General features: G+C 44.3%; 1 protein-coding gene across 1 annotated transcript in view; it reads right to left on the bottom strand.

The window, feature by feature from the left end:
• The window catches only part of trrap (transformation/transcription domain-associated protein), a 115954-nt gene that overhangs the window by 60672 nt on the left and 29089 nt on the right, over nt 1-26193 (bottom strand). The window contains exons 29-50 of the mRNA XM_066690242.1: nt 23948-24069; nt 23245-23415; nt 22926-22994; nt 18877-18996; nt 18503-18622; nt 18211-18375; nt 17533-17714; nt 16808-17006; nt 15331-15459; nt 14446-14712; nt 13757-13963; nt 13516-13674; nt 12929-13063; nt 12344-12454; nt 11474-11620; nt 7647-7860; nt 7247-7372; nt 6538-6684; nt 4704-4903; nt 4234-4355; nt 3350-3563; nt 707-886 (exon numbers count right to left, since the gene is read on the bottom strand). Coding sequence (XP_066546339.1) covers nt 707-886; nt 3350-3563; nt 4234-4355; nt 4704-4903; nt 6538-6684; nt 7247-7372; nt 7647-7860; nt 11474-11620; nt 12344-12454; nt 12929-13063; nt 13516-13674; nt 13757-13963; nt 14446-14712; nt 15331-15459; nt 16808-17006; nt 17533-17714; nt 18211-18375; nt 18503-18622; nt 18877-18996; nt 22926-22994; nt 23245-23415; nt 23948-24069 — 3506 coding nt within the window. The remainder of the gene's footprint in view (nt 1-706; nt 887-3349; nt 3564-4233; nt 4356-4703; nt 4904-6537; nt 6685-7246; nt 7373-7646; nt 7861-11473; nt 11621-12343; nt 12455-12928; nt 13064-13515; nt 13675-13756; nt 13964-14445; nt 14713-15330; nt 15460-16807; nt 17007-17532; nt 17715-18210; nt 18376-18502; nt 18623-18876; nt 18997-22925; nt 22995-23244; nt 23416-23947; nt 24070-26193) is intronic.

Raw genomic sequence — 26193 nt, 5'->3', positions numbered from 1 at the left:
CGAACACCTCCCCACCACCACCCCCCCACCATTCGAACCCCACCCTGCGAAAACACTGGTACAAGAAAACAAACAAATAGCCATTCTCAATCGTAGTGTTGGGCAGAGAGGAGATATCCTGACATTCTCCTCCAAACGGCAGGGATGCCTTTTCATGAAGGTACCTCTCCACAAGAAAAGTGGACGTAATGCCCCGGACGTGTCTTTCCTGTAATGTGCTCTGCTTCAATAGAACAAGAACACGAATGCGTGGCAGTACTGTGGGGCTGAGTGCCGCGTTTGTTTGATTGTTTGTTTTCTTCCCTCTTTTAGAAATGAGAGACGGATGTTGACATTCCCACTGGCCCTCGGGTTCCTACAGGCATTAAGTTTGTGAAGAAGAGAAATCTGAAGCATCCCATTTCCTACAACATGAAACTCCAGCGTATCAGCTTTAGATCTTAGACGATTTCTGTTCCCTCTACAACAACATTTTAAATGCACACAATACACGTCTCCAGACTGCGGTGCCTCCAACTTGCTTAGCAGCAGCTGTGGATTACATTACTGCCCAAGGCAAGTGGCATTTCAAATAGTAAGACTACTCCTTAGACTGCGATCATATTTAAACAGTCTTGACAAATATATCCATAGGCGCTTTACATGATTCTGGAATTGCGGGCATTTGCAGTCCACGTAAGCGGTGGGTGTGGTGGGAAGCACTCACCTCCTCCTTGGTCTCGCTGTTCTCTCGCTCTCGTGGCTCCTGCTTGACATGAGTCACCATGGCAAAGGCGGCGCGGTCGTGGCTGTCCGCCAGGTTGATGACGTTGGTGATGGAGGGCAGCATGGCCCCCTGACAGCTCGTGCCAATGGTGGTCCCTCGCTCACACACAGCCAGGAGTAGCTGGGAGAAGGAAGAAAGAGAGAGGAAAGAGTAGGAGAGAGGGTGGAGAGGATAGAGAGAGAGGGCAGTAGGGAGATTGAGAGAGAGAGAGAGAGAAATGAGAAGCAAGAGATGAGACCGTGATCCATAATCACGTAACACACAAACCTCTAATCGGCTTGTGTAAAATATCACATTCAACATTTAACCTTTTTCCATTAAGTGCTGTCTTCTGTTTAACCAAACTGCTACATCAAATAGATCTTTATTATGTTCTCAAGCTGGGAAAGGGTACATCAAGAATTATTAATTTAATGCATTTGGTAGGGCAGTATCATTAAATAAATATGATCAGGGCTTGAATTTGGGCTGCTTGGTTTTAAACTCTAAACACATTGGGTTTTTGTTTTCATTCTTACTCTGCAGTCATCTTCAAACATTAGTCGGGAAGGGTAGTTTGTGAAAGTTAAATAGAGACTCGAGTATTTTGGCCGTGTGAGCTATTTGAAAGATTTATTGTGGGGATAATGGAGCTAAAGTCCTTCAAGTCCACACTGCACTGAACAGCACAGGCCAGACAATTAAAGTTCCCAATGGGTGGAAATGAATGGCTTCCTATCAACGGTTTTCAATCCACTTAAAAATGACTACTAGGAGCCATACTCCACTTCAAGCAAATTTCCTCCCCCCCACTTTCTGCCCTGTTATCATGCAGAGATTAATAAGTTAATAAAGAGCTGAATGAAACAATAACTGTCTGCTTAATGATAAGACGAGTTCCCTGCGAGAGGAAGTGTCAGGAATGACGCCGATCGCAGAAGACATTCATTATTAACAGTCAAGCAGCGCCATTGATTTCGGTCAAGATGAATGCCTTTTTGTTGAATGTAAACTTCCCAGTAGAGGAGGGGGCGGGGGGGGAGTCTCTGTGCCGAGAACTGGACAATCACAGGAGGGGTGGGGGAGAGGGGGTAATCTATCACACAGATCAGACAAGGACAAGCAGGAACAGTCACGAAGACGTCGGTGTGTGTTGTTTCCATCTCCTGTGTTACTTCGAGGGCCATAGAGGTGGGTTGATTAACAATTGCCAATTCTGCATCGAGAGGGTAGGATACAGGAACGAAAAATAATTGCCAATCTCCTTTTCCCTCTTCATTGGCAGGGTCACAAACGACTTGGACAATTATAGCCAGGTTGGTCAGCAGCGCCTTTGTTTAAATGTCATGGTGGTTTATATTTGTTTTTGTTGTTATGTAGAACTTAACACTTTTCATACTGTGAGTGTTGGGAATAAATAGACCGAGGGGATTGTGAGATGTGTGTAGTAATAAAGAGTTTTAGAGGTAAGGTTAGGTAAGTAGAGGTAAGGTTTTAAAACCTGCCACCTGCACAGATTAAACATGATTGCAGCCTGTACTTTGATAGTTTGGTGGACACAGCACAGCTGATTTGGAGATACAGGCAAATGACTGTTACTGGTGTAGTGTGTGTGTGTGTGTGTGTGTGTGTGTGTGTGTGTGTAGATGAACCTCCCTTTTACATTTTGTTAGGGAACAGAGCCATGTGGTTAGCTTTGTATACAGTCTGAATTCTCCTTATAAATAATAAAACTGCAATGGTTTAGACTTTATTACCTCTGCTTTGGAGGCGTGGGACTCCAATCTGCACATCACAAACAATGTTACAGTGTGTAGCGTATGTTGGCAGGCACTGGAACAGAAAGGCTGTCACAGGCACTGCTGCTAGCAGCAAGGATTCAAATTAATGTTCTAGAGTAGTAGACAGGTCCCTAAGCACAGGTAATTTGTCTGTTTTTGGGAACCAGGTGAAGTGACATCATCCAGGTTTGACATAGGTCACGGTTCCCCATTCCTAAAAGTTAGAACCCAGCGTGTCTCTTGAGCTCTTCATAGCCTAGACTTACCGATCCCTTAATTCATTTTAGTTTTATTTTCGTGCACGGCACTCAGTCGTTGGTTTTCCAAAATACCCTACTTTGGCCGTGCTGTTGCCAAGCAAAGAGAATTCTACTCAGTTCCTCCTACAATTGTTTAATTAGCAAGCTAAACAACTCCTAAGGGGTTACGAATTAATGGTGCACAAAAAGGTGGTAATTATATTGTATCAAACACTGGCGTCATTCTGAAAGGGCCTAACCTCTTAAATTCCAAAACTGTTAATGCAATTCAATGAAGAGCTGGAAATAGTTTTAAACAGTTCAACAAAAGGACCCGATTAAGCAAATGCACAGGGTTGCACAGGTCAGGTACTGAAAGGCCAAAGTCTAGGAGCATTTTCATGACCCTTTGAATCACCAGCCAATTAAGAAATGGGAAATCTTGTTGTATTCTTCCAATTAGGCCAATAAGGAGTTGAACTAGATAGGTCCAGTAACATTAAAACCTAAACACAAAAGGGAGGCATAACCAAAAGGTTTAACAGCCAAGACCACAAGAGGAAAAAATGGAACATGGGGAATACCTCAATGCACTGCTTAATCCAAAAGTGGCTGCCCATGGCCTCCCAGTTTTGCGAGCAGCAGATGTAGAGCAACCTCTCATAGACACGGCGCTTCATGGAGCTGTCGAACACCTCGAAGAACTTGGCACGGATCAGGGGTTGGGCACAGCGCAGGCCTGACAGGAAGGCAGGCTCCAGCTTGGAGGTGATGTCACTTCCTGACAGATTCTCATCCCTAAGAGGCAGAAATGTGAGTCAAGGAAGCAGTGAAAACTGTCCTGAAAACTGTGGAGACCCAGAGTAAACGAAGGCTGGCAAAATACATTACATTCTTATCACTTCCTTAAATGAAGGACTCGAACAACTCCCTATTATTGTAATATTTACTCTTCTTTACTCCATATTAATCTTTAATACCAAACCTACCAATTTTTTTCAATAATATGCCTGTTACTATGAAAGGAAGACAATCAGCTATATACAGAATAATTTTCAGCAAAAGCACTTACATACACCTAGATGCTTGTCTGGAGAAATAATTCTTCAACTTTAGAAGAGAGTTTTAGAAGGGAGAGGGGCGTGGTATAACACCAGTTTAATTGTCAGCTGATAGAAAAAAAAAAAAAAAAAAAGTATAGCGAAGTTGAAAAAAGCATAGCCAAAAAGGATGTCGAAAACCAGACCGTCTCTCAAACTGGTCTTGTTAGCAAGGGGCACCAGGGACCAGGCCTCCAGTCAGCAAGTCGGTGTCACTCCCGAGAAGGAGCTCTCCTGCTCTGGAGAGCTTCGCCGCATAAGACTGTTCGAGGGGCCAAACGAGCCACTTTCTCATAACCGGAAGACAGATTGCACACCTTCCCGGACATAGCAATATAATGCGCCTCTTGATTAATTGACGTAATTACCTGTAGACATAGTTAACGAGGTCTAAGAACTGGGCATTTAATTCAAGGTCTTCTGGAAAGCGTTTCTCAATGTAGGTCATCATTTTCACCAGCAAAAAGGACTTCTCTTTGAGATTGGGCATCTGTATAGAGAGAAGGGGGGAGAGGGGGGGTTAGAAAGCGGATTGATTCGGCCCATTTATCTTTAATGCATCGAGGGCCTTGCGCTTCACTCATCTGTTCTGCCTGCCTTCCCACTTCAAAGCTCTCCTGTGTCTCATCAAAGGGCTTCAAAGTGAAGCACCTGGTTAAAAAAGGTGCAGGAGAGGGGGGGGGCTCTGTATGGCTTACTGGGAAAGAATAAAAAGGTATCTTATTCATTGATTACAGTTTGAAAGTGTAACAGTGCAGTTTTAATGAGGTTCATCATACAGAAGCGAACACAAAAACAGCCACCCATCGGGGAGGCGTGCGTGGAATAGGTAACAAACCTGGTTGGTTGCCATGGGGGAGTTGTTTTTCACCCACTCCTCCACAATCTTCACCACGGCACGCAGGATCTTGGCGTCGGGAGACTTCTCAATCAGTGAGGTGAGGATGACCTGGATGAAGTTTTTCCTCATCTCCATGCTCATGACGGCCATCCGCGTCTTCACCAGGTCCAGGCTCAGCATCACCAGTTCACTGGTCACTGTGGGGGGGGGGAGATGTCAGAGGTCAGAGCAGTGATGATGCTGCTACAGACAAAATTGTGGAGCAACAGTAGCTGGGGCTGATGCTCTGTAACAACACAGCAACCTAGACCTTTCTAAACACAAGGGTTCCTACAGTTTAATCAATGTAATTTGATAGGCAGCTACTTCAATGACCCTTAATTGACCCACAATAATGCAATTTCAAAACCCTGCATTATAGATAATAAGACTTCCTGCAACACACACCTGACCTTGTACCTTCTCATAGAAAGTAAGACTACTGTCTGCTGCCTTTAGCTGACTGACAGAGTCTGGGTGGTCCAGTGGGTAAGATAAATTACTTGTTGCATGAAGGGTCTTGGTTCAAGCCCCATCTACCACCGAGTGTCACCTTTAACAGGTAACTGAACTTTCCTTGTGCTCTGTCCTTCACGAGAGACATACAATTGAGGCCCTGTTGTCAAGTGACTTTCCAGCAGTCGCAATTGTGGAAGCTGACCGCACTGTCCCCTGCAAGTTGGATACAACAAGCATCTGCAAAATGACTGCGAATGGTATTGCCCATGAGGACATGCTTGAAAATAATAATAGTAAAAAAATAAAAACACAGCACAACTCATAACAAAAGAGGACACATACAATAAACATCTCACACTGTGACAAGTTAAAGTTAAGCACCATCAAGCAAGATCTAAAAAAGCTCCAAGAGTTCTGTAATGCATCGGCCCAGAACCGCACAGGAAGGGTCAGCGAGACTTCCCTGCAAGTGCTCAGGGACTGTGCTTATTAGCCAGAGAAACGAAGACTGAAAGCCGGCCGCCCGCGCTCTGTTACTGGATACTAATGACTCATTACTGGTTGTTTAAGCTCAGATACCATCTTGCCGTCATTAAAAACAAGAGTAAAAAATCCCTGGGCCGATAGAGACTGGCCTGCTTTAATGTACTCAGCAGCAAGAGCTCCTTATTTCCTCCAGTTCAATAACACGGCAGCTTAATTACACAGAAAGCCCTGAGACAGCAAACTACTCCCTGGTGCATGTTAGTCTAGCTTGCTGCAACACCCAGTGGCCAGCCAGGTGTACTGCAGTCATGGCCTGTGTTCCACAGCTCTAAATTACCAGTGTCTCCAGATTCAGTTCAAGGTGAACCAATAGCTTTTTTTCCTCCCTTTATTCTGAGGAGCCTAAACAATCTGAGCGAGGAACACTCCCTCTGTAAACTCATATCTCTGCATGATCTGCTTCCTCCACTCCCCAACAGCCCACGGTGAGAAACAGTGGCTTTTGTCAGGCCAGCGAGCACAATGATCTGAAACAGTAGAGTTCTCCCTGGGAAGTAACCCATACCGGGCTGTAATCTCACACAGATAGGGGGAAAGGAACAAAGGAGCCCCAGCTCAAATGTCAGCGATTCACTGAAAGTCACACTGAAACCTACGTCTGAGACCTTGTCGTCGGCGTGGCTGGAACTCAACAGTTTGCCCTTGAAGAGAGTACACGTGACTTTCGACATTCCCCTGCATTACTGTGATCTGGTCATTGAGGCAATGGCTTCTTAATACGAAGACTACTTTTTGGTGCTGCTCGGTTGCACCATCTGCCCAGGCGAGCGGGCAAGGACTGGGTTACCTGTACTGGTCTCGGTGGCCCCAGGGGTGGTCTGCGGATTCAGATGCTCCCTCACCATCTTCTGCAGAGATCGCATAAACACAGAGATGAGGCGGTCGATGTAGCTGGGGTTGTTGCTGCAGGCGGACTTTAAGATCATCAGGGTGCCTGGAAGAGGAAACAGAGAGCACATGCTGATGTCACGAGAACATGGCACACAAGAACCATGTGCCAGCTTGATCTACAACACCATGCACAACCAGGCAAACAGATCGGATTTGGTTGAAAGAGCGCACCCACAGAAATAATACATCAGTGGAAGTATACCTGTCTGTTCCTCCCACAATGCACAGTGCTCAGACTTTTCTAGCAGCGGTGTAATTCCACACAGACTGCCATAAAGTCTACCAGTCCTGGATCGGCACCCATGTTGGGCAGCTAGCCAGGTCAACCCTCAAACTTGCAGGGGAGCGGAGCTTTCCGAAGCCACATCTCCCTGCCCCACATGGATAATTTTGTGCATATTCACAGCTCAGTACAGAAGCTCAAGCTGAACAGCTCAAATCAAGGAAGGAATGAACTGAGTAATTCAGAATGTGAATAGTATAGTATAAACTATACAGCCATTTAGCTGAAGTGGACTCCAAGGAGGATGGGATAGAATAGCGTCTAGAAGCCAAAACAAACTCAATAGGGTGGACGGTCTCAGCCCTAAGGTTAAAGGTCTTACCAAAGAGCTGTGTGGGGTTGGCACTGGTGGCTTTCTCGTAGTTGGTGAGCCCCTCGTAGATTACTTTCCCCACAGCTGCATACAGGCATTCCAGCTCCTCGTACTTGGAGGCCACGTTGGAAGTGCCTGAGAGCAGGAGAATGGGAGATGAGACACTGATCAGGATACATGCATTATGCAGTACCAGGCAACATAAAACACGGCAAGGAATGATTCTGCTTGTTAATCCAAGATCACAATGTCAAGAAAGAAGAGGGAGTAAGATTTATATTTAAAAAACAAAACAAAAAACGACCAACTCCACAGGTAGCCGAATGGCAAGCAAAATAAATAAAATAAATCATAAATAAAATCTGATTCAACAATAAGAATACACGACATCTATATCTGGGGTACTCACTGGGCTCGGTGGGGAAAATGCTCATGAGGCGAGACAGCAGCGTGTGGACAGCTCTCAGGACCTTGGTGTTGGCGCAGGTCATGCAGGCCGCGATGCCACGCTGCAGGGGCTTGAAGTGAGCCAGGATGGCTGGGGACTGCAGCACTGTCAGCAGGAAACTCAGGATCTCCAGTCCGGTGCAGATGTTGGGGAAATTGGCCTGGGTGGGCTGCTCCTGCGTAAGGGAAAGAAAAAGAAAAAAAAACATTAGGGAAAAAAGCAATTACAACTGACTTTGATTTTGATTTTGTGGTATTACAGACAGTTTGTGAAAAGGTAAAACAAAAAGACATGAGTCTTAAATAATAACCAGTATCTGCATCAATTATACAGTGTACCCAACTTCCCCCTCTTGTGGCTGATTTTTAAAAACACTTTCAATTTACATAGATAATCCCTCTCAATAACTGTCCGTTTTAGTTTTTTCTCCAGTAAGTCAAGTGAAGTTACAGAACTAGCTATGAAACCGTTGTCGAAAAACATGACAAAACTGCTCCCCGAATCCCCTCTTGCCCATTTCGACAGGGAACTAAATGGAAACAAATGGAAACAAGAGTCAACAGTGGAGAAAAAAAATCCACCGTGACCGGAACATTCCAGCGCTTTACAAACTGTCACGGAAGAGCGCAAGTCTGACACTGCAGCCTGTGTCTGTGTGCACGTGTCAAAAGATATTCCTCTGCAAAAAATGAATTTACTTGACGTCAGAGGTAAACTCATGCTACCATGAAATTAACATGAAATTTGACCTAGCCCGGCTCAGTGAAATGGGTTTTAAGGGAGCTTTTTTTAAGGTCTTCAGCATCTTTTCATTACGTTTCATTCGTGACAAAAAATGTAAAGACTGCGGTTTGACCAGGATTTTTACGCTTTAGTTGACTGTGGGGGTTGCCTTGAGCCATCTGATGTGCATGGGATACTATGTAAATATAATATTGATTGAATGATTGATAGGCCCCTTTGCTAGCTAGACTAATAATCATGGTTGGTTTCCCTACGGTTCACTACACACTCACCTCAGACTTGTTTATTCCAAGTCATACACAATTTTGTATTCTTTGATTTACCGAAGTGTATGTGCCAAGATGTTTTTTGTGAAGGCTGTTGGGTAAATGACAACAACCACCACAAAAAAATAAAAATGTAACTATGAGGCACTGGCCTGAAAACAATAACAAATAACAAATAACCACGAAAGCAATTATAGCTTACAGGTTTTCAAAAAGCATGCTAAGTGTGGAGAATTAATAGGGAAAGTTCGTGAGGAAAAGCTTTTGCCTAGATCGATCGGGCCCAAGGAGCGCTACAGCCATGCTCCAGGGAAACAAACCCGGTCGTCCCTTCTCCATTCAACAACACAATTACCCTGGATGCTCAAGCTCCTTTTGGCAGCGTATCCCTCAATCACTGACACGCAAGTACAACAAAATGATAAAAAGCAATCTGATCTGGAGTGCTGTTGATTAGTTCTAATCAGACCAACAATCCTGTTTGTGCATTCTCCCCTGAGAGCATAAAAGGAGGTTTTGGATACAAATCGCTAGTTTGTTAAGAGCGTCTCTGAGGTAAAGAGGGGGTTGGCGCAGGCAACCATCCTCAGAGTAATGTAGAAAAAAGAAAAGGAGGAAAAAAAGAAAAATAAAGAAAAGCATAAAACACTGTCGGCTGCCAGCAAACCGGAGATAACCTTGTCTCTCTAATCCTTCAAAGCGTTCAGAAGAAAAAGAATAGGAGGACTATATTGTTTATGTTAACAACATCAAGAAAAACAGGATTAGCTGTTCACATTAAGGCACCCGGCAGAAAATTAGGCTTGCATTGGATCACATTTTGGTCAGTTTACGTGAGTGTTTGTGCGCGTGTGCTTGCAAGAGAATATTTGCGTGTTTGTTCATGCTTGAGAGTGCCTATGCGTGTGGAGAGAGGGAGTTATTGACACACTTGGTAAGTCAGAATCACATGCAGCGCTCCTCTAGTTTTCAAAAGCACATATGTCAACTTGTTAGGTTTACTGGTCACTGTGAGAAAATACTGTGCAGAGAGCAGCGTGAGAAATGGTTTTAATAAGCTGTGGCGTTAAGACAGCCCCCGACATGACGGACATTAAACTGTGCGTGCCGCTCGACTGCCTCTGCGCGGTTTAAACTCGGGCCTCCCTCGCTCTCGCCCTCACACTGCTTAAAAACAAATTAAGCTATTGATTTCCCTGCTTGTACTTAAACTTGTATTGATTTTTGTTTTTGTAGCCTAAAATGAGACCCCCTCATCCCCTTTTTCCACATGTGTGCTGGGTATCAACATGCAAACACAGGCAACACAACACAATCCTGCCAGAAAATAAAACTAAAATGAGGAAGAAAAAAAAAAAACAGCAACACTCAGACCATTTATATGTTGTGTTTTTTTTTCAATAAACAACCACATACATTAACCTAAAAGTCTTTCAACTGACTTTCAACAAGTCTGGAGCCCTGACAGTGATCTAGAATCACTCTGTTATTATTTCAGGCAGGGGAACATGTGCCTGGAGTTCAAATAGCTAGAGTTGAACTCCTTTCTGTATAAATACAGCTCCACTTTAATTGCCATTATGATACTTCACTGTAATTGAAGAGCTTGATTTTTCTTTGCACCTTAATTGCACTAAAGCAGCCCGCTGTTGCCAGGCGCCATAGCTCAGCTGTCAAATAAAAACCCTCAACAGGAGCTCAAAACGTTTTGCAACAGGAGGGCCTAAACAAACTCCTGGCTCTGTCGTACCATGTAGACCCCCCCGCACCACCCACACTCCTATTGCAGACCCTGTAGCTCTCATATAATTTTGCTTTGGCTTCATGCACCACTAGCCATGTTTCCACTGCTGAGTGTTCAGACTCGATTTTGCCCACATTTTTTACATTCACCCTGCCATCTTAGAGGGTGGTGTGGCAAGATGCATCCTTTGTCTGCGATGACTATAAACAGACCTTGATGACGCACAACTGCAATCATCAGCGATGTGTGAATAAGAATAAGCTGCGAGAGATGTGGGGGGCTGTATTTATAATCACACTAAGAAACCCCCACCCTAACGCCACCACCTCACTTAAAGACAGATTTAAGATAAGCTGCTGTTTTAGCCTTGTTAAAAAGACTAACAATGGCAATTTCTAATGCAAAGGGGCTTTTGTACAGTAATTGGCCATTAGTTAGCGATAATACACAACAAAACATGTTTGCTGGATGTCTACATTGGCTCCAAGACTAATTTGAGCAGAAAGACTAAGAAAGCTGATAAAAGAAGTAAAACACGCTGGAGAACTATCAACGGAATGGCACATAAAACACAGGGAATCGATGTAAACGGCTCGTCTCCCGCCGCATACAGCAGGCCTGCTCTCATAGCAGGGCTTAATGTTTAAATGCATGCTGCAGATCAGTTAACAACAGTGACAATGACCTTTACTTTCATAAACAAAGACCTCAAAGTGCTTAACAGAAAGGAGACTAAAGAAGAATACAGCAAATACGAGAAGGACACAAGTATAAATGTCGAGACAGAGGACCAAGAGAAATTCCAGCGTCTGGCAACAGAGACACAATGTCCAGTCTTGAGTAGACAACATGAGAAAGGGACAAATAGAGAACAATTTAAACCGAATGCCAATTAGCTACTGGGATATAGGATTTTAGGAAGCTCAACAACACAAGAAAGGGCCCGAACGTTGGAGGCTTTGGAAATAAGGAGTACATAATGGAAATGTGACAGGTGACCATTAAAGTAAGGGGCGAGAGAAGGGCAGCTTTACCACAGTCATGAGCAGCTTGTCGAACCACTGCAGCTTGAGCTCAGCCCGGGGCCACATGTCGGGACGGAGGGCCGTTTTCATCAGTGTAACACAGCGACGAGACAGCAGTTCTCCCGGGGAGCCCGCCGCGCTGGCACTGTCGTTCACCTGTGGGAGGGGAACACGGGGACACAGTGGGCAAAAGATATCTTAGACTGGGAATCAAGCTTGTAGCATTATAAGAAGTTTTCACCTATTGCACACACGCACACACGCACGCATGCACGCAAGGCACAGTAGCAATCGAAATAAAACCAATCTCACAATGAGTTTAAGTACAGCCTTTTGGGCTCACAATATTTTGTTTTGTGTTTTAACATCTTAAAGAAGTGAAAATATGTATAACTTTTTTTTTTTTTTTTTTTTTTTTTTTAAACCTGTTGAACCACTTCTTATCAGACTATTGCAGTACAGAAATGGAAAGGTATAATTTTCCTTTTTTCCCCAGAAGCAATGGGAGAGTGCTGAAGGCAAGGAATAAACCACAATAATAACAACAGATTCAAGTTTCCCCTCACAACAGACCCAAGTTTTGCATTTCCTCCACCTCCCCGCCAGGCCTGTCAAACACCAATTCTGCTCACAGCCTCCACTGGGTCCGATTGCTTTTTGCTAAATATATGTTTGCACCCGGTTAGCATTTCACTTTGATGATGGTGGCTGTAATTCGAGTTGGCTGATAAATACAGAAGAAGAGGGAGGGAGGGAGGGAGGGAGGTAATTAAAGAGCATCGGTATCCTGTGTCATGTATTGACCCAAGGCCGAGACTAATCTGGAAGAATTAAAGGGTAATAATCAGGAATCGATGCGTGAATGTCCTGTCCCCCTACCTGGCAGGCGATCCTGATGAGGAAATTGAGCACCGTGTCCGTGTGCTGTTTCTCCACCGGCTTCGTGAGGAGAGCCTCCGTCCCCGGGATTGACTGACTGCGCCCAAATACCTTCACAGAGAAAGTCATCAATACATAAAAAAGGATAATGATAATACATTCAGGTAAAGTCCAATCAGTAGAGTTGTTGTTGGAATTCAGGGACCGTACATTCAAAATGACAATGTGCAGGAAGCTGCATATATTAAAAAAAAAAAAGTGTATAAAATATATATATATATATATATATATTTTTTTTTTTTTTTTTTTTTTTTTTTTTTTTCCAATAAGTGAGCAAACTGCCAGAGGAGATTTGAAAAATACAGCAATTCAGGTGCAAGGAGAATATACACTAGGATTTACATCAATGTAGGACAAATGGAAATTAAAAGGAGTGGCTTCTTAACAGACTAGATCTGAAGCTGATTCCCTGGGATCCTGCAAAAAGATGGCTGGGGGAGATCACTAAGATCCTGGCAGTTAATCAAGTGAGATGGGAGGGTCATGTGGTCCTGTGCTACTCTGCATCTTAGAGGCTCGTCTCACCGTGCTGGCAGCACCTGTAGCCGTACGGAACCGCTTGACGTCCTGTCCGGAGTCCATAGAGAGCCCGCGTTTCACCGCCCCGGACGCTGTGCTGGTGCCCTCACCACTACTGCTGGCATCGCCGTCCGACTCCGGCTGAGAGGGAGAGAGAGAGAGAAAGAGAGAGGAGAATGGTCACATAAAACATTTTCATACAGCCACACATCCCAACCTCCATTGGAAATTCATATATATTCAGCATTAATCTTGTGTGTAGTAGAAACTGCTACCATAACAAGAGCACTATTTACGAAATTAATTGGTAACCTGTGTCTGTGGAAATGTATCCTATTAAACACATAACAAAAAAATCCATAAATAAAAAGGTCAGACCATATAAAAAACAAAGCAAAAGGGGAAAAAACACCAACTATGTTACAGAAATGCAGCAGCTGTACTGTAAATTGTGTCTACAACACAATCTATTGCCTTTTTGGTTTTTAATTAATAAGCGAATTGAAGTGCTTGCTCACAATTCTATAGCACACTCCGAGTAATGCAAACTGCAGACGAGGAGCGGATGCGAGATGATGGAACAACTCTCCTACCTGCTGGTCCTTGATCCGTTGGAGCTCCCACTTGATGATGACCTCAGCAAGGTCAACGGCCAGCTTCCTCTGCTCGATGGTCACACTGGGGGTGAAGCCCAGCCTCTGCATGGCACTGATCATGTGCTGGACCAGGTGGTGTCTGACAGGGTAGTACACCTGCACATAGAGAGCGGCATTTAGCACAATGAAGCAGAAGCAGAAGAAGCAGAAACATAAGGGGGCGATGTGGAGAGCTCACCCTGAAGTGCTGCACAATGAGGTGAAGGATGTGCACCAACTGGGGCACTGTGTGGCCCTCCTCCACGATGATCTTGCGGGTCCAGTGTGTCAGCATCTGGTGGCCGTCCTCCATGCGGGCCGGTACGGCGGGCGTCAGGATGGCCATGGCCTGGCGCACTATCGCCCGCGCCTCCATGGTGTGGGCTTTCAGCAGGCTGTGGAACACCTGGGTACAGAAGGAGAGAACTTTCGAGTCCGATTCCAGAATGTAACGAAGGTTCCCTGTCTAGATCTATCAGATGTTTTAGTGATGTTATCCTCCATCTCCAACGCATGGTGGCAAATAGTGGTGCTGGCCATTCGTTTCTGTTAGCAATGGCAAACAGTCATATATGGTATAATGTGGTACTGCAGGTAAACATTTAAAGCTTGGAGTTGGGTTTGAAGTGCACTGATGTTTAATTCTACTCATGTTTATTTTAGGATAGCTAAGAAGCAGCTGAATTGATCAAGAAAGAAAAAGAAATGTATACATATTTTTCTTTTAACAAATAGGCATTTGGTAGGATATTCTACAGCTGCCGGTCACTTTTAAAAGGATGAATATTTGGCCTTTTCAAGCATCTGTGTTGTTCACCGCTTGACATTAAACTTGGCAACGAGTACAGACACTGGGCATTCAGGCGATTCCTATTTCTCTTGGATCACCTGCAGGACGATCTTCTTGTGGATGGCAAACTTGGCGATGATGTGCGCCAGTAGCAGGTGGCCACTGTACTTGCAGGCCGGGTCCACGCAGGCCTTGGAGAGCAGGCAGGGCCAGGCGAAGGTCATGAGGCGGCGCAGCTTGCTGTTGCGGCTCTTGTTGTTGTCGTGGATGTGGTGGGGGGCGTGCTCCACCAGCAGGGTGGCGAACTGCAGCAGATAGATGCGGAGGGAGTCCAGCAGGTCAGCCTGTTTCTCCGGGTCCAGCACCTGGGTGAAGGGAAGCAGAGCACCATCAGTGGCATAACTCATATTATCTTTGTGTGCACATACATATATACAGACATACTGTACATAAATTGGGGATCAAATCTGGTTTCAATTACAATTTTGCAAAGGCACAATTACTTGCACATATGCACATCCTTTAAATTTTACACTGGCAGTCCATATGCCACTCCTAAAGTAACATGGCTTTACTGGACATAGGCCAGACTGGAACCAGAACATAGCAGTTTACATTACTGGTTGAGTTACGGATTAACAAAATTATAAGTGATAAAAATGCATGAAGCTACTGCATGAGAATACACATCATTATGCCAGCCTGAAGCAATATTGAATGAAGCCAAAGCTGAAAACGGAAGAACCACCAGTTTATCGATTACAAGACCATTAACAATGAGCGGAGAGGGGTGGGGGGCTTGAAGCCTGGCAACCGCAGCAGAAAGATGAAATAGAAAATTAGTTAAACAGATTCTGTTTGAACTTCACAGTGGGGGGTTGGGGGTGGAAGCACTCTGCAGCCTGCAGTGTTCTGGACTGGGGATAGCGATAGCGTTCAGTGCAGATGCTGTTGCTGTTGCCACGCCAACTGTCTGTCCCTACCTTGGTGATGAAGACGCTGGTGATGCTCTCTGGGTTGTCCCCCTCGGGGTTGGGGGGTCCCAGGAGTTGCTCCCCCTCCCCCTTCTCAAAACTGTACAGGAAGGCTGGATTCAGGATGTGTTGCAATACCTGACAGAAAGAAAACAACAAAAACAGGCAGTTTAGCACTGGACCATCAGGTGATATTCGTCACTACCCTGGACAGTTTGTAGACCCCTGATTCAGCCTGGAGGACACTATGAAGACAGCAGTGTGAGAGATATGCCTTTTCAGAATAAGCTGCTTTGAAAGAGAAATATCTGGCCTCTGTAGACATGCGTGGATGGAAATGCCTGGCCAAAGTCAAAAACCTTTGTGACCCGCCGAGCCCCCTGCTCCCTCTCCCAGACCTTCTCCAAGCGTGGCATTTACGCCAAAATTGTGTTGTCAATTATTTAAATGTCAGCAGGAGAAACACACACGCAGAACGCATCTGCTTAGTGCCACAAAAACAAAAGCTTAAATAAATAAATAAATAAATTTCAATTGGAAACCTTACTTAAACTCTTCCTGCATGGATACTTATTTAGAAACAGTGAGACAATTCAAGAAGGATATTACTAAGAACTGTCACATTCTCACTTCAATGCCTTAGAACAAGACTCTTTTTGCAACAGGAACTCTACTGCCGGCAACTGTTCCTCTGGTCGTTATACAAAGGATTGCATCACTCAGTAGAGTCAATGGTGAAGCCTAAACTCTATTAATTACACAGTGGCCAGCTGCCTTTGGATAATATACTGAAACTTCACTATATACTTTACATACACATACAACCTTTACAATATACATAAATCTGGAGTCTTTTACCAGCTTCCACCTGGACAGATGATAAACACAATAGTAAACAATCAGCCAGCTCCCAACAGCAGATGGCTACAAGATTCTGTCTAAATTAAAATTTGCCATCTCCCTCGCCTGCAGATAAATATTTATAGGACTTCTTAAAAGCTTCATCTCGCACAATCATGAGGAGTGCTGTCAAAGAGAGCCCAGCAGAGTGTGTCGGGCCAGGTCCCTTCAGGACAGCAATACATATTCCTTCAGGAATCGGCGTCCGTCACTGAGGAAGCGAGTCGCACAGAGAGATCGCAGTTCCCCGCTGCGTCCGTTATTAATTAAATGAAAAAGGCATCTTACTGGGAATTGTATTTGTTTGTTTTTCTAATTATTATTTTACAGAAGGACTGGTGGCTTCAGTGCTAGGTTTCACTTTTTCAAGGGCAGGGAAAAAAATGCTCCTGATCGGCTGAAGCCCCCTCCTGATCTTAGCTGCAGATGAAATTTTCAAAAAAGTACCCTGGGCCGGGTTGACACAGGTGCAAGTGTGAAAGGGACTTTGGAGTGGGATGGAAGAGACGGCCATGGTTCTCTTAACAGGGACACAGAGCAGCCACCGTACTGCCACAGGCTCAAGCCAGGCGGCTGGCTGGCTCACCTTAGCCTTGAGCTCGTCGCTGAAGTGGGGGTCATTGAAGTCGACAAAACGGAAGAAGAGCGCCCTCTTGTGTACGATGCTGTAGTTCTTGGGGATCTCCTCCTCCATGTACTCCTTCAGGAAGGTCATGTTGCACAGGAAGCGGCCTGTGAACGCCCTGAGCAGCTGGAATAGCAGCTCGATCTCTGAGAAGTTACGTCTGCGACAGAAAAAATATATAAATAAATAAAATGACAGTCTTAACTGATGTTTCTCGAAGTCTATCTCCCAATGCCAATGAGTCAGCCTCCGCAGGTGTTGATGCTATAGTTCATCCCCTAGTCTGAGCAAGTTATTATGGATATAATCTTCTAAAATATTATTTATTACATTTATTGTGCAATTAAACCTCACTAGGAATACCTGTTTTAAATTAATGTTATGAATGAATACATAAATAAGTCCGAAATATAAATAGTTAATCATGATTCAACTTAGCTGTTGGTAGTGCACTGACAGTATTACTTCATTATTAAAGACGCTTGGTTCCAGAGCAAAATTTGCAAAAAGATGACAAACCATTTAAAAGCATAAAAACAGACAACAACAACCGGTGAGGAGCAGATTCAGGGATCACACCTACATTTTGAAATTTTACAGGATTTCTTTAGAGACCGAATAAAGCAAAGCCAAGAGCACTGAGAGTGGGCCTGCCAGAGGATGAGGGTTACAGTAAGGGTCCTTACTTGCAGTAGCTGAGCAGGCAGTATGCTAGCAGCTTGGGCTCCTTCCAGTTGGTGGCGGCCATGTTGTCTTTGCGGTGGCGCTCCTGGAAGGCCTCGCTGACCCAGACACGCCGCAGCTGACTGACCAGAGAGTGCTGCCCAGCCAGCCAACCTTCATCATTCTTCACGATGATGCTGATGATCTGAGGACACAAACACACCTGAATATCACCAGCAACAAATCTCACAATCTTAGTCATGGGGATCAAGAAGCAACCAACTCTATATTTGTAATGACAACATAGTTTTGGTTTTCTTTTTTGTTTTGTGAAATGTTAAGGCTAAAATCTAAAATCTATAGATTTTGGTTGTGTTTTTCTGTAGTGTTCTAAAGTTTACTTTGAAGACTGCTGCAAATTTACTACTCCCAGGGGAAATTCAAACAAAAATCAAGAGGGAAAAGAGCTTGTGTGTTTTCTATTTTTTTTGCATGAATTCTATTACTATTTTTTTGTTTTTCCTTCCACTTTAAATTAAAATAATAACAAAGCTTGCTAACTGGGAACCTGAACTAGCATTGAGAGATATTAATGAGATGCCTTTCAATGTTAAGAGTACAGCTTTCTTCTAATAAATAAATAATTACATACATAAATACTTAAAAGGGCTATGAACACGACAGAGCGGTTAGTCTCTCACCTTGATGGCCTGGAACTGCAGGTCAAGTCGTGCCGTACTGGTGGAAGGGGACCCTGGCCGCACCGCTGGCGGGGGCCCTGCCGGGAGCAGCAGGGTCACAAAGCGATTGGGGTTGGCAGCTAACACATCCCGAAGAGGTTTGGCGTCCTTGTGCTTCAAGAAGCTCTGTGGGGGTTTCACACATGAATAAGGTTAGCAAATCTAACGGCAGACACATTGTAAACAATAGTCAAGCCCAGCGCGCTGTAGAGGCGGCACAGTGCTGCGAGGAAGGCAGGGGCAGCTCTCTCACCATGAACATGCGGCTCCACTGCGGGTCGTTGAGCGTGGCCTCCATCATGAACAGCTCCACGGTCTGAGAGGGGTGGCGCGTCAGGAACTTAATCAGAGGCTCCCGGAACGGACTGCCCGCCTGAGAACAGAGATGCCCTGAGTGACACTGGCACAACAACCCAGCGTTAATATCAATGTTAATGTCTTATGCTTATGATGGTAACTTGTAGTGGAGGTTCAACATTTCTGAGGGACACGAAGGAAGGAAGTGATGGGAGGGAAAATTGGTCTAGAGTAGAACATACTGACAGAGACTTAGTTAGTTGATATGGTTTAAAATGCACCAAAGCACTGGCGCAGCTTGTTAAACAAATTCACCGGCCGGGGCGTCACCTCGATCAGCATGGCGCGCTCCGTCTTCATCACCACTTCTAGCAGCGGCTTCACCAGCGTCTGGGGGGCAGCTGGAATCAGGTGGAACAGGTTGATAATCGCAGAGCAGATCTTCATCTCCTGGGAGGAGGCAAGACAGGGGAGGAGAGGGTGGGGTGGAGGGGGAAAACGGCAGAGTCAAAGATTCTGATCTGACACCGGCAGGCTGCCCGTTAACCATGTACACACACACGCGTACACACATACACGGGCAGGACCCAGGAAACAAAACACTGTGGGGAGAGACTTGACCTTGGATGCCAGTGTCAGTAGTGTGCAAAACTGCTAAAGAATGGTAGGGGGGTCTAATCAAAATAAATCACCCATGCAATAATAACCCCAAATTATCTCTTCATTAACTAAGGCTGTTCAACACGATTAAATCTAGTTCTTATTGCTCAGCTGCAATACATAAGAAATGCAGCTCCGTATCTCAATCTGTAAGAGATTAACTGCAGCTGAGGGCTGCCACCTCACTGACAATGCAGGTGTGCCAATGAGAGAGCTGATCACACCGTATTAAACAGACTGCAGGCCCATTGCTGGCCTTGGCCTGCCACAGTCCCGGTGATAGATGGCCAAAGAATGATAGTGCCATCCCTCCAGCAATACAGTTCCTGGCGTGTTATCGCATGTGGTAAATGTATGGGCCCACGCCAGGAAATTCCATCACTGGAGGCAGTGCACCGTTGTCTGAAGTATCACAGTATGCACTGGCACTTACTCAACCTATACATAGCACAAATAACAGCGCATTACTGGCAGGGGCTGAGTCATTACACAAGATGCCAGTACGGCAAACTGTAGATGGATAGAAGTCCACTGGCACAAAAATAAAAGCTGCAATTTTTTCTGTAGAGCAGTTGTGTGCTGTCTTCTAAAAATACATAAAAACCACTATGGAACTGTTATATGAATCAGCACTGCTGGTACAAAATTCAACCGAGATTTTGAAACTCATCAAGATGTCATGAAATTAAGGAGACACTAACCATTCCCAGTGAGATCATATCAACACAAAATAGAGAAGCACCTACTGTGAAAAAGGCTACTCTTTCTCAAAGCTATCCTGATCAAGTCTAGCTGTAAGGACAATGAATGTTTAATGTTGGTTTTCTTTACAACAAGTAACAACAACCTTGGTGGTATGAGTCTTAAAACAGCTAAAGAATGTTAACAGTTAGGGCCGTGGAGAGGAGAAAAAAGGTATTCAAAATGAACGGGATATAAATTTGGGGGAAGACTGGAATGAAGGTGAAAAGCTCATCATGAGAACATCTTCAACTGTGCTCAATCCCAGTCTCAGTTTACATATCTATTTGTTCTTTCTGTGCGAGACGCTGATCGTTTTCAATAATAAATCCAGTCTGATAATTGTAAGTCACGTAGCAAATGCTTTCATCCAAAATGACTCACTGGGACATAAGAGGCTGAACTTTGCCTGAGCAACAGCTGCTGCAGAGTTACTCGCGACAAGGGCTCAGTTATAGGATTCACACAGGTTTAATAACTTGCTCAAGGTAACAAACAGTGAATGAGTGGCAGAGACAGGGCCTGCATCTGAGGACTTAAGATCAATCGTTTCACCAGCAGACTGCCTGGACACACTAGTACCACTGAGAAAGAGAAGTTGCACTACTGGCCAGCTTTATTACTCCATCACTACTAAATATCATATAAGGAAACATGACAAGATACCAGGCTTACAATAAAGTTTAACCACATCCCAGAAAACTCCACACCACACCATCAAAAGAACAAATAGCGTGGCTCTAAAATAAGTGTTTTACATCACCACGTGCTGCATTCACATTTTCAGTAACATCTCTGTCCATAATATTATTCATGTTGACCTTAAACATACTGAAGTGCAAAATGACAGAGTACTGTATATTACACTTTAAACCGTTGTGATATAGAACACTGTACTTCCCAGAACCCAGCTATTTACACTTTAAAATAACACGTGCACACACACACAGAAATACAAAACACACCACCATCGCCACACCTAGAAAAACACAACAGAAACTAAAATCTCACAAGAAATCACGTCAAGAAAATAACTTGGAAAACTGTACGATAGAGAGGGTCCAGGGGAGGGGATGCTGGACTGAAATTCTCACCTCGACGCCCTCCAAGGCAGGCTGGGCCGAAGGAGAAAACAACAGAAAGAATAAATCAAAAGAACTCAAAATGTGATGGGGGGGGGGGGGTGTCATCATGGGACTGAGAACTGACAAGTCTGAAGAAACCCACTCGGCCCCATACCCTCAGCTCCCATAAAGAACTACTGAACACTAATTAATAAAAAAATAAAACAATATTAATACTTACACCTCCATTGACGCATATTAAGATTATGGCCTAAACCAAAGCAAAACTTGGACCCACCCTCAAATCACCAGTATTGCAGTACCCACGTATCACAGTTTAATTTGTGAGTAGTAGAAAGTGATTTCAGAAAGTGAATAGGGCACATATTTGCATTTTGCTGGTAGGTCAATAGTTTTGATTTGGTCTAGCCTAGTCCTCATACTAATAAGGCAAAGCTCTGTTTTTTATGCATTACTGCTCAGAACACCCTTTAAGAATAACTCGACTACCTAAAAACAAGTAAACAACTAAAAAATAAATAGCTACCCCTACCTTTTACTACATCATCCTTCTGATATAGGATAGTACCCAAAAGCAACCCTTTGCACCCCACTTTTCAATCACAAAACAGGACCCTGTGTTTGGCCAAAACTCAAAGCAATATAGAACATCCCCCAATAGAAGTGCAGAAGTGCGCTCTCTCCTGTATGGAAGAGGAGATTAGCATTACTTTATGGTTACTTTTTTCATACATGTGGAGTTCACCTAGAAACTCACACAAGGGACACAACTACCTCATAGCAGCGCTAAGAATGGGGGAAACACACATTCATCTTCTGCTTTTATTGTAACATGCAAAGACATACAGATAGGTTGCAATAACAGTCTTCCATCTGATTCATTTGTTATCAGGTCTTCCCGAACAGCCATTTTGTTCTTAAAATATTCAAGCAGCCATACTTTCTCCCACTCCTCTACATGGTACCCCCTTTCAGACATCCCCCCCACCTGCACTTTCGATAAGCAAAGGTGATGTTTTGAGACAGCGACAGAGCCAAGAGACTTTGCCACTTAGTTGTATGAACCCGTGAGCACAGCTCAACAGGCCGCTTTCAAATTCGACCTCATGGAGCACATGTCTGAGGAGTACTTAGTCACTCTACCCCCCACCACTAGACCTCACTTCTTGCTTCCCGGCACTAATCTGCCGTCAAATGGCTGGCATATGAGCAAGTTAAAAGGGTGCAGAATGGAGTGGATATTTGCATTTAATTAAAATGTTTTTTGGGCAGTGGAATGCAACACCTTCCTTTAGTTTCAACAAGGTTATCTGTCTGGGAGATAACTAGGATCTGTTTGACTTATTGCAAGACTCTCCCGCACCACCCCCCCCCCACTTCAAGAGCTCAGCAATGAATCATGGATTGTAAGCAGCTCACACTTAACAGTTAAGAGTCTGTACTGGGGAGGGCCTACAGAACAGCCAGGCCCCCACTGTGCCATGCCTTCTTATTGAATCACACACCACAGGAACCCCGTGCCACAAGTGATAGGTCCCACAGTGATGGTCCCGTCAGAATCCATCAGCATTGAGCATCTCATCCCAGCAAAGCACTGCTAAGAGACGGGCGACCGGCACACCAGGGAGGTTTCAAACCAGACAGGGCAAGTGTTGGGCAGGGGAGATCTGAAAACCACTCACAACATGCTTATCGGATAAACACACCGTGGTACATTGTGAAAGTTGTGCCCTAACCAAAGAAGATGACAGCCCTAGATTATTCGAGTATGAATGGACTGGTGAAATGCATTTTGATACAAAGAAGCAGAGCCTTGTCAAGTCAGGTGCAGTGGCTGGGCAGAGGTGTAGTAGTCTACAAAACAGTACCCCCCCCGTAAGACCGGGTACTTACACTGCCGTCACTGCGCTGGCCGCCTTTGTGGGTGATCACCACCACCTCCATCCACTTCCTGAGATGTTGCTGTGAAGGGAAAAAAATATATATATATATATCAAGCTCATATATTCGACTCATTGGTGATGTGTTGAATATATCTCAGGACGCTAACTTCTGTGAATTTCTTAATCTTAGCGGTTTTCTGTTTTTAACAACATGCCTGCGTGGGCCCATTAACACTTTGTGGTATGGATCTGAATAAAGCATGGACATGTTGATGGCCGGTATGGTATGCACTGGAAGGAAATGGCTGACCGAAGACACAGGCACTCACCATCATCTGATCACAGAACTTGTCGTTGAAGGAGTTGGGGAAGAGGCGAGTGACTGAGGTGAGCCGGTTGACGACGTTGAGGGTCAGACTGCGGTAATCGCCCAGCATCATCAGCAGGGGGCGCATGTGAGTGTGGATCTGATCCACCTCGATAGTGGCTCCCTCCAAGAACTGAAAAACACAAACACACACACAACATATGATGATATAACGACTGGATAGTAGAAAGAAACAAGAAGCAGATTCAAATTGACCCTTTCATGTTTATTTGATGGATTTGTGAGATTGTGGAGGACGGGAAATAATAACCTATAAAAAGTCTTAGCAGAGATTTTCAAACCAAAAGGGGCCACATAAGAAGTTGACATCAAAGTGAATTTTAAAGGCTAATTCATTAAATTGAAAATCGTTTTTTTTTTTTTTTTATATATATATATGTGCAGAAATTGGATACGATACATTTTACATATTTAAAAAAAAAAAAAAAAAAAAAAAAAATTAATTGGGTTTGAGAGATTAAAATTAATATTTTCTTCCACTTCAGAAAAATCAGCCTAACGATGCATCACAGTCATTTCAGCATATTAGCGCTTTACCCATTCCCTGCAGCGACTCCTGGCTGGCAGTGCCTACTAGCAGAGGCAGGGTGGGCTGCCAGTGTGGACAGAACTGTGGACAGTGGGTGGCTCGGGAGAACACCAACCTTGCGCATGCAGGCCTCCCCGGCCTCCTGCAGTTCATTATTGGTGGAGTTAAGAGCCTTGAAGAGAGCCGCGATTATTTTCTCCCTGGACTGAGGCAGATAATTGCAGGCGGCCAGAGCATCTGGAGAAGAGAAAATAATGAGACTCCTTCATGGCCCAGTAAGAAAGAGTATTAGTGCTGATCAGAGTATTTGTATTGTAACGCATATACACACCATATACACTCACCTAAAGGATTATTAGGAACACCATACTAATACTGTGTTTGACCCCCTTTCGCCTTCAGAACTGCCTTAATTCTACGTGGCATTGATTCAACAAGGTGCTGAAAGCATTCTTTAGAAATGTTGGCCCATATTGATAGGATAGCATCTTGCAGTTGATGGAGATTTGTGGGATGCACATCCAGGGCACGAAGCTCCCGTTCCACCACATCCCAAAGATGCTCTATTGGGTTGAGATCTGGTGACTGTGGGGGCCAGTTGAGTACAGTGAACTCATTGTCATGTTCAAGAAACCAATTTTAAATGATTCGACCTTTGTGACATGGTGCATGGTTCCTGCTGGAAGTAGCCATCAGAGGATGGGTACATGGTGGTCATAAAGGGATAGACATGGTCAGAAACAATGCTCAGGTAGGCCGTGGCATTTAAACGATGCCCAATTGGCACTAAGGGGCCTAAAGTGTGCCAAGAAAACATCCCCCACACCATTACACCACCACCACCAGCCTGCACAGTGGTAATAAGGCATGATGGATCCATGTACTCATTCTGTTTATGCCAAATTCTGAAACAGAAATCGAGACTCATCAAACCAGGCAACATTTTTCCAGTCTTCAACTGTCCAATTTTGGTGAGCTTGTGCAAATTGTAGCCTCTTTTTCCTATTTGTAGTGGAGATGAGTGGTACCCGGTGGGGTCTTCTGCTGTTGTAGCCCATCCGCCTCAAGGTTGTACGTGTTGTGGCTTCACAAATGCTTTGCTGCATACCTCGGTTGTAACGAGTGGTTATTTCAGTCAAAGTTGCTCTTCTATCAGCTTGAATCAGTCGGCCCATTCTCCTCTGACCTCTAGCATCAACAAGGCATTTCCGCCCACAGGACTGCCGCATACTGGATGTTTTTCCCTTTTCACACCATTCTTTGTAAACCCTAGAAATGGTTGTGCGTGAAAATCCCAGTAACTGAGCAGATTGTGAAATACTCAGACCGGCCCGTCTGGCACCAACAACCATGCCACGCTCAAAATTGCTTAAATCACCTTTCTTTCCCATTCAGACATTCAGTTTGGAGTTCAGGAGATTGTCTTGACCAGGACCACACCCCTAAATGCAATGAAGCAACTGCCATGTGATTGGTTGGTTAGATAATTGCATTAATTGAAATTGAACAGGTGTTCCTAATAATCCTTTAGGTGAGTGTATATTACACACACACACACACACACACACACAGAGTATACATACATATATATACACATTATGTATCTAAAAACACACACACACACACACACACACACACACACACACACACACACACACACACACCTCTTTAGTAATATGTCATTTTGAAGAAGTACAATATTCATTCTGCGTTTGACTGAAGATCAGAGCAATGATGTTTACAGCGCTGTATTGACACAACATGGACTAATGGACCATTCCTGCAACTACGAGGGCTTACATCTATATCTAGCTAGGGAAAAAATAAACGCAGGCGGAGATGTGCAGTGCACACCGCACACCGCTTCTGTCAATTCTCGCACATAACTTTGCCACTGTGGTGCCTTGTTAATGAGAAAGGATGCACCCCAAACGGTCTGCCCCGTATTATAAATGTAGTTTACTAATAAAAGAGATGCTATGACACCAATAACACCAACTTTTAGTATTGCAACTGCAGCCGGCATTTCCAGCTACATTGTACTTGGATCTTGGAATTACAGTTCTGTGGTCTTTCAGACGCGACCTCAATCTCGAAGGCAGTTTGCCATGTCTACTGCATCTGAATCTAATACACAGCCAGCTTTCAAGCAAAATTTCGATTTCAAGCAAAAATTTCTTAAATTAGTGAAAAAATCTGCCAATGGAACAAGACAAAATACAACATATTCAAGGCATATTTTCTTAGAAACAAGTGTTATTATCTTGCTTGTTAAGGAAATGTATCATATTTTTTTATTTTTTAGCCTGAAAACAAGATAAATATACTTGATAAGATTTGTATTTTTTGCAGTGTAGACAA

The sequence above is a fragment of the Amia ocellicauda genome, chromosome 17, assembly GCF_036373705.1.
Source record: "Amia ocellicauda isolate fAmiCal2 chromosome 17, fAmiCal2.hap1, whole genome shotgun sequence".
NCBI classification, from domain to species: domain Eukaryota; kingdom Metazoa; phylum Chordata; class Actinopteri; order Amiiformes; family Amiidae; genus Amia; species Amia ocellicauda.
Note: the sequence above shows the minus strand (reverse complement) of the source record. Positions and strands in the feature narration are given on the sequence as shown.